We start from the raw sequence: 8,818 nt of genomic DNA, 5'->3' as shown, positions 1-8,818 counted from the left end.
TGCTTGTGTCAATTGGAGTCACATACCTAACTGGTAGTGCTGATTTCTACATTCAGATGAATTAAAATGCACAATTTTTTTTTTTAAAAAGGAAGACTTTTCAGTCAAAGAATGCTGTTAAAAATATTTATTAAATGATTTAAATAGGTACTTCCTCAGATATGCAAACAGTAAGACCCAATTTAAATATACAGGTATCAGCTGGAAAGGGTTTAAAAAGTACAATTTCCCCTCCACTACAACATTTACTTCAGCTTTGGTGCTAGATTGAAGCATGCTAGATTTTCACAGGATTTCACCCATCTCTGGACATTAGCTGGAACACTGGCAATCTCCGTCTGCTGCAAAGCACAGTACAGCACGATGTCAGCTAACGTCAGATCAACTCCCACTACGCAGGGGCTCTTGCCGAGGACGGAGTTTAAGGAACGCATTACGGCTGCCTTCTCCTTGTTGCTGCCCATCTTCAGCTGGAAGATGGCAACGTCCACCCAGCTGTCGATCTGCGTCGAGGCCACTGGATCGTATTCGCGGCCAAGTAAGGAGAAGAGGAAGCGGGCGATGTTTCCCTCACCTTCGATGGAGCACATGCTTTGGATGCTGAACTTCATTTGCGGTTTGGACACTGCCAAAAAAAACACAAAAGCCACTGTACTGTCACATCCAGCAGGTCCATCTAAAACATACGGGCAAGCCTCAGTCTTGCACCATTCAGATTTACTGCATTGTTATCTTAATGTCAGAACTGAAAACCAACATGTGGCAGACAGGGTCAGTACCCGGCAGCCCTGGGACCCAGATCAATGATTGACTGGTGAGGAAACAGCTACTCCAATAGTTATGTTGCCATAAAAGCACGTTATAATATCCATCATATAGATTATATGTTCAAAATCAATAACCGTGCTGCTAGAAGAGACTGGTAATACACCTCTTGTCGAGTACTTTCGGGGCCTACGCTAGAATCAGCAGCAATCTTACGCTGCCTCAACCGTTGAAAGATTACCCTCCTGCACCAATCCCAGCTTCCACAGCTATGTCCCTCCAAATTCTGTTAGAGAACACATAGTTCAGGGAAACTCATTGCACAGTTTATATGCCTGCTTCTTCTGCCAAATCTCAAGAATTCATAATTAATCCTTTGTCCACTGATCTTAACTTGTCCAGGTCTCTCTGGATTATTGCGTATTGGTCAGTATCATTGGCCATTGCACCCACTTTTGTCCCAGATACCTTGGCCAATATTCTGCCTTCCAGGCCATTTATAAAAATAGCCTATTTCAGTATTAGTTTGCCCGGGTACATTTATAGATTTCCTTTTAAATAACTGAGCACAATCTTATTGCAATGAGCAAACTTGAGCTCCAAGTTGACTGTTTAAGGGACAAACGTGGCTAGAGTGTCTTCACTGGAGAGAGTCTAAATTTTCCACCTGTACACTGTAAAGAAGTTAGGAAATGAGCTTGATTTGTTTTACAAAATTATTTCCAAACTCCAACAATTGAGTTTGTTTTCAGGAAAGCTCCACCGAATATTTTCTCCTCACCATCCTTCCAGATGACAGTAAAGCCGAGTTGATATTCCTGCCGTGACCGACTGCTGCTTTCTTCGCCTAGACAGTTTCTGAGTTGGGCTGGATTGTTTTTCACCGAGGAGTGCACGTGCACTGAAGACAACACCCTGTATTGCTCACACAGCAAACTGTGCAGGACCAATAGCGACAGCGGCACCTCAGAAGGGCTGGCATTGATGACGATGTCTCGGAGGACACCAGAACTCTAAAGCGAAGCGTAATTAAATTAAAAGACAATTGTGAATGCAACACAGACAGTACAAACTGACAAAATAGGAATAGGAGGCGGCCACTTAACCCCTCGAGCCCATTCAATTAGATCCCGGCTGACCTGTACCTCAACTCCATATCCCTTGATATGCTTACCTAACAAAAATCTAGCAATCTCGGTCTTGAAAATTTCAATTCGCCCCCATCAATTGATGCTACAATTGGAAAACCTAGATTTCACTGGAGCTAGAGTCACAGTTATATGGACAGACGCGTTGAGCATGTTCTTTATAGCAACAGACATGGAGGCTTCAATTGCATGAGCAAATGACCCCGGGCAGTAATTTTAGACCGGCTATATTGATACAAGGGCTACTTTTATCCTAATTTGTTTAGACACGCACAGAGAGTACCAACACGCTGGGTCAGCTGGTGCATCATCCACAGTATTAATATCACAATCATACAGGGAGACTTAGAATGCAATGTATAGTAGGCAGATGTTGGGAGCTGCTACATTTTTGTTTCTGTTTAAACGTGGACAATCATTGACTACGACTAAAGGCTTTTCTATACAAGACTTAAAATGGAAATAACTATCATTTATACAGATTACTCACTATGTAAACATTTAACAGCAGTTGTGTGTTATTAGTATCTGCACTGTAATTGGGACGGTCAGTCAATTTACTTTCAAAGTTTAAAGAAATTAAGATGCGGCCATTACTTAACCGATCCCAGTCAGGGCAGCAGTAGGTGCTACAACTGGTCTCAGTGCCTACGGTTTAGGGAGGGGAGAACCGACAGGGGTGCTGCTCCTGGTCAATTCCCAGTGATCCCAACTGGAATTGTGGGGACTTTTAAGTGACAACAGCTCGCAGCCACAGACCACACCCTCCATGGGCAAGCAGCCTGCTCACACCCACTCACCAGGCTAATGCATGAAGAACCCGCCCACTTGGGCGAGATACCGAGAGGCACCGTGTGCACATGGAACTGTACCCCAGCGAGGGGTCAGCAACTTCAGGAGAGAAGATTGGCCAGGAGAGTGAAAAAAAAACTATTCATTCGAAACAAAAATGAAAAAAAATCAGTATTTAAAAATTCTACCCATATGAACAGGTTATTCTGCCTAATGCTCCTTCTGTTGGCATGTTCCCGGTCACAGATATTTTCTTCCAATTGTTGAGGCACGGGAAGGGAGGAAGAGGCAATAAGTGTAATCAGGTGATCGAAGACTGTTTTTTTGATTCTATACATGAACTAGTCCACCAGGGCAGACGTAACATCATATTTAGTTCGGAGTCAGAAACGCTCAATAACATTCAGGCACGAGTTATCAAAGTGTTAATACTTAAAATATTAAGGATGAACAGAAACTAACCATGCAACTAAAGTAATGGACTTTGGAAATTGTAAAGCTAAGAAGAAAACAAAATTGGAGCGAGGTTAATTGAGAAACTGCAACAAGAGAAACAGGAAGGGCGATGATAGGAAATTCAATAATTGCTTACTGCTGAGCCAAAGGCCTAAACAAAAGGATGACGCAAGGCCTAAGCCTCACTGACTCAATATATTGTAGATCTAAACAAAATAGTCAACTCCAGTAAAATGAATAGAAGATTCAAATTCCCAATACTGTTAATCGCACCCACTGAAGAAGCGCGTTTAGTTGCAAATCTCAGCTACTTTTGCATAAATGATACATTTTACCTTCTTGACAAACTACCAAAATATAGCAAATTCTAACATTATAGAAAATATCCCACTCCAATTAAAAATGCAGAACTGTGGAACACCGAAGTCTCAGTAATCTGCTCTGAATTCTTGATAAGTAAACAAATGTTTGTGGCCAGAATGGATTCTTAATCTAACAGGAAGTAGTAGGGATCAGAAAATTGGAGCATGTTGTTGAAGATACAAATACTAAAATGGAAATCACGAGAGTTGAGCAAAAGTCGAAAGGCAAACTGCAACGGGAGAATAAAATGACAAAGCATTCGATAAGAAGTCAGGCTGACAGATTAATGCCAGCGTCTCAGGGTGTAGCTTAAATTTTTAAATCATAGAATGGTTACGGCACAGGAGGAGGCCATTGGGCCCATCGAGCCTGAGACAGCTCTCCACAAGAGCAATCCAGCTAGTCCCATCCCCCTGAAAATTTTTCTCCTTCAGGTACCTATCTAATTTTTTAAAAATTCGTTCATGGGATGTGGGCATCGTTGGCAAGGCCAGCATTTATTGCCCATCCCTAATTGCCCTTGAGAAGGTGGTGGTGAGCCACCTACTTGAACCACTGCAGTCCGTGTGGTGACGGTTCTCCCACAGTGCTGTTAGGAAGGGAGTTCCAGGATTTTGACCCAGCGACGATGAAGGAACGGCAATATATTTCCAAGTCGGGATGGTGTGTGACTTGGAGGGGAACGTGCAGGTGGTGTTGTTCCCATGTGCCTGCTGCCCTTGTCTTTCTAGGTGGTAGAGGTCGCGGGTTTGGGAGGTGCTGTTGAAGAAGCCTTGACGAGTTGCTGCAGTGCATCCTGTGGATGGTACACAACGCAGCCACTGTGCGCCGGTGATGAAGGGAGTGAATGTTTAGGGTGGTGGAAGTGGTGCCAATCAAGCGGGCTGCTTTCTCCTGGATGATGTCGAGCTTCTTGAGTGTTGTTGGAGCTGCACTCATCCAGGCAAGTGGAGAGTATTCCATCACACTCCTGACTTGTGCCTTGTAGATGGTGGAAAGGCTTTGGAGAGTCAGGAGGTGAGTCACTCACCGCAGAATACCCAGCCTCTGACCTGCTCTTGTAGCCACAGTATTTATATGGCTGGTCCAGTTAAGTTTCTGGTCAATGGTGACCCCCAGGATGTTGATGGTGGGGGATTCGGCAATGGTAATGCCGTTGAATGTCAAGGGGAGGTGGTTAGACTCTCTCTCGTTGGAGATGGTCATTGCCTGGCACTTGTCTGGTGCAAATGTTACTTACCACTTATCAGCCCAAGCCTGGATGTTGTCCAGGTCTTGCTGCGTGCAGGCATGGCCTGCTTCATTATTTGAAAGCCACAATTGACTCTGCTTCCACTAACCTTGCAGGTAATGCATTCCAGATCCTAACCACTCTGCGTAAAAAAGTTTTTCCTCATGTCGCCTTTGGTTCTTTTGTCAATCACCTTAAACCTGTGTCCTGTGGTTCGTGACCCTTCCGCCAGTGGGAACAGTCTTTCTTTATTTACTTTGTCAAGACCCCTCATGATTTTGAACACCTCTATCAAATCTCCTCTCAACCTTCTCTGCTCTAAGGAGAACAACCCCAGCTTTTCCAGTCTATCCACATAATTGAGGTCCCTCATTCCTAGAACCAGTCTAGTAAATCTTTTCTGCACCCTCTCTAAGGCCTTCACATCCTTCCTAAAGTGCGATGCCCGGAATTGGACACAATACTCCTATTGTGGCCGAACCAGTGCTTTATAAAAGTTCTGATGTGGAGATGCCGGTGATGGACTGGGGTTGACAATTGTAAACAATTTTACAACACCAAGTTATAGTCCAGCAATTTTATTTTAAATTCACAAACTTTCGGAGGCTTCCCCCTTCGTCAGGTGAACGATGATTTTCACATCGTTCACCTGACGAAGGGGGAAGCCTCCGAAAGCTTGTGAATTTAAAATAAAATTGCTGGACTATAACTTGGTGTTGTAAAATTGTTTACAATTATAAAAGTTCAACATAACATCCTCACTTTTGTATTCTATGCCTCTATTTATAAAGCCCAGGATCCAGTATGCTTTCTTAACCGCTTTCTCAACCTGTCCTGCCACCTTTCACAACCTGTGTACATATAATCCCAGGTCTCTGCTTCTGCATCCTCTTTAGAATTGTACCTTTTAGTTTAAATCTGTAAAGATTGGTATTACAACTTATTAAATTTCTACAGTTCTCCTCATATACAGAGCGTTGTCTCTGAGTGCTTAACAGGGCAGTGGACAATGAGTGCGTAGCGAGCTGGGAGTAAAAGGAAAAAGAGGGCTGTGTGGTGAACGCGCAGTTGAAGAGAAGGATCTTGAGGTAGATTTTGAAAGCAGGGAGGGAGATGGCAAAACAGATGGACTGTGCAAAGGCCATATTGGACAGCATGTACCCAGAGCTCTAAGGGAACCGGCAGAAATATCTGTAGCTCACTGAGCAAAGGGGAACTTCTCCATTAAATTCACCCTTAACACACCTGCTCATTTAACAAGAGATGAGTTGAGATTCAAATTTACCTTTCCCAGTATTGAATCTAAGTTAGCTCTGGTATGGATTGTCGGCACACAACAGACTTGGCTAATTTCTGTAACATCAAGGTCAGCATCTGGTGTAAGAACAGTCTTCGAGAGCCCATCAACAACTGCCTTCAACTCATACAAACGTTTTAGGATTTCTGTTTGCCTCGATTCCAAGTCCTGGAGTGCTGGATAATCATTCCCATTCTGGAAAACCAAACAATAGATTAAGTAGTCACTCGTCTTATTGCTGTTTGTGGGACCTTGCAAATTGGCTGCTGCATTTCCCTATAATACAATAGCGACTAGGATTCAAATGTTGGATACAAAGTGCTTTGGGACGTCCTAAGGCTGTGAAGGGTGCTAAATAAATGCAACTTCTTCTTTCTATTCATTTTATTAATTAGAACCAGGAAAACGAAAGTGAAACTATTTGTAACAGCTCAGTAGATTGCATCAAAACAGTGTTTTAAATGTCTGCAAGGAATGCTGGCAGGCTTGGCCACATGATGCAATAATAAAATTAATTAGGATTATTTATGATAATACATTGCCACGGCCCTTCACACCCAGATTTCTCAACAATAAATCATACGATTCATTTCAGATTAAGGATTCAGAAGAGAAAAGAATCATGCAGCACAGAAGGTGGCCATTCGGCCCATCATGCCTGAGCCGGCTCTTTGAAAGAGCTATCCAATTAGTTCCAGTCCCCTGCTTTTTCCCCCAAAGCTCTGCAAAATTTTCCTTTTCAAGTATTTATCCAATTTCCTTTTGAAAGTTACTATTGAATCTGCTTCCACCGCCCTTTCAGGCAGCTTTCCAGATCATAACTCGTGTAAAAAAAAATACTCCACAGCTCCCTGCCCAGGGCACTCCTGCCAGTGGAAACAGTTTCTCCTTATCTACTCTATCAAAGCTCATCATTTAGAACACCTCTATCAAATCTCCCCTTAACCTTCTCCGCTCTAAGGAGACCAATCCCAGTCTCTCCACATAACTGAAGTCCCTCATCCCTGGTACCATTCTAGTAAATCTCCTCTGTACCCTCTCCACAAGCTTCACATCCTTCCTAAAGTGTGCTGCCCAGAATTGGACACAATACTCTAGTTGAGGCCTAACCTGTAATTTATAAGGTTTAGCATAATTTTCTTTCTTTTGTACTCTTATGCCTCTATTTATAAAGCCCTGGATCCCACATGCTTTTTTAACATCCTTCTCAACTTGTCCTGCCACCTTCCAAATAAATAATGTCAGTAAAATATAAATTAAAGAATTTACAGCACGGAAACAGGCCATTCAGCCCAAATGGTCTATGCTGGTGTTTATGCTCCACATGAGCCTCCAACCACACAATTTCATCTCACCCTATCAGCATATCCTTCTATTCTTTTCTCCCTAGTGTGCTTATCTAGCTTCCCCTTAAGTGCATCTATGCTATTTATTCACCTCAACCACTCCATGTGGTAGCAAGTTCCACATTCTCACCACTCTGGGTGAAGAAGTTTCTCCAGAGTTCCTTATTGGATTCATCAGTGACTATCTTACATTTATGGCACCTCGTGTTGGGATTCCTCCACAAGTGGAAACATCTTTTCCATATCTATCCTATCGAACACTTTCATAATTTTAAAGACTTCTATTAGGTCACCTCTCAGGCCTGGTATCATCCTTGTAAATCTTTTTGCACCTTTTGCAGCCTGCACAGACTCGACAGGCCGAGTGGCCTCCTTCCATGCTGAAACCATTCTATGGTTCTCCAATGCCTCTATATCCTTTTTGTAATATGGAGATTGATTGGAACTTGTGCACAGTCCAGGGGGGGGCGGTGGGTATAATTAATACGGTACTGAGGAACACTGTGATAAAATACAACACATTAATGAATTTGCATATTTGGCGAATGAATTTCAATATAGATAAATATGAGGTGGTACAATTTGGTAGGAAGAATGAGGCCACATACTCCTTGGAAAGTAAGAGTCTAAATGGGGTAGAGGAGCCAAGGGATGTGGGGGTACAGATACACAAATCACTGAAAGAAGCGAGGCAGGTTTAATAAGACCATTAAATAAAACAACCAATGCACGGGGGTTCATTTCCAGAGGGATAGAATTGAAAAGCAGAGAAGTTTTGTTAAACTTGTTTAGATCAATTTAGTTCTCTAACAGCCTCATCCTGTCTCCATCAAAATAAATAAAGGGCAAGTGAGGTTATGAAGAAGGAATTCAACTCGTAATACTGAACTGAAAAGGTAAAGGAGAGGAAAGTCAGCGGGGAATCTGCCGCCCGAGATCCCCGGCGGCCTGTGCGGAGTGGGAGTGAGAGCGGCCCGACCAACCCTTCCCCCCACCAAATCCTCCTACCTGAGCGTCCGCGCCGGTTCGGTGAATACTCGGCAGCTGGTACATGCAGGTGGGCAGATCTACCGCACCGTCGCCCAGACAATACGGTTTTACCTTGTACATCTCCATGGCCGATCAAGCCCGCCTCAGACACCCGAGTCCGGCCTCGGTCTCCACACACACCCCTCCCCCCCACCCCGCACAGCTCCCGTGGCAACCCAGCGCGGAAAGCCGGCTCGTCACGCCCTCCGCCCCGCCCCCAGCCCCGCCCCCATTCCTTCATCTGATTGGTTGTTCAACGGCCCTTTGCGCTTTCTGTTTGGATTACGGAGACGTCAATCATATGGGGGGGGGGAAAAAACAAATGACATAGTAGTGGAAATAATTTAATTCCAGTAATTTAATATAAAAATTCAAATCGTCTCTTTATTAT

General features: G+C 43.7%; 1 protein-coding gene across 2 annotated transcripts; it reads right to left on the bottom strand.

The window, feature by feature from the left end:
* Positions 1-112: 112 nt before the first annotated feature.
* Positions 113-8,596, bottom strand: aimp2 (aminoacyl tRNA synthetase complex interacting multifunctional protein 2). 2 transcript variants are annotated; one of them, XM_068003506.1, is made up of 4 exons: positions 8,500-8,596; positions 6,041-6,247; positions 1,547-1,778; positions 113-625 (listed from the first exon to the last, which is right to left on the bottom strand). In XM_068003506.1, exons 1-4 carry the CDS (start codon positions 8,512-8,514, stop codon positions 246-248), a joined length of 834 nt encoding a protein of 277 aa, XP_067859607.1. In that variant the 5' UTR covers positions 8,515-8,596; the 3' UTR covers positions 113-245. The 2 variants fall into 2 exon arrangements, with proteins under 2 accessions (XP_067859607.1, XP_067859605.1); XM_068003504.1 differs by having other exon boundaries at positions 8,407-8,581.
* Between the last annotated feature and the right edge of the window lie 222 nt (positions 8,597-8,818).

Source organism: Heptranchias perlo, chromosome 22 (assembly GCF_035084215.1).
Source record: "Heptranchias perlo isolate sHepPer1 chromosome 22, sHepPer1.hap1, whole genome shotgun sequence".
NCBI classification, from domain to species: Eukaryota; Metazoa; Chordata; class Chondrichthyes; order Hexanchiformes; family Hexanchidae; genus Heptranchias; species Heptranchias perlo.
The sequence above is the reverse complement of the archived record's forward strand: the minus strand, read 5'-3'. Positions and strand labels throughout refer to the sequence as shown.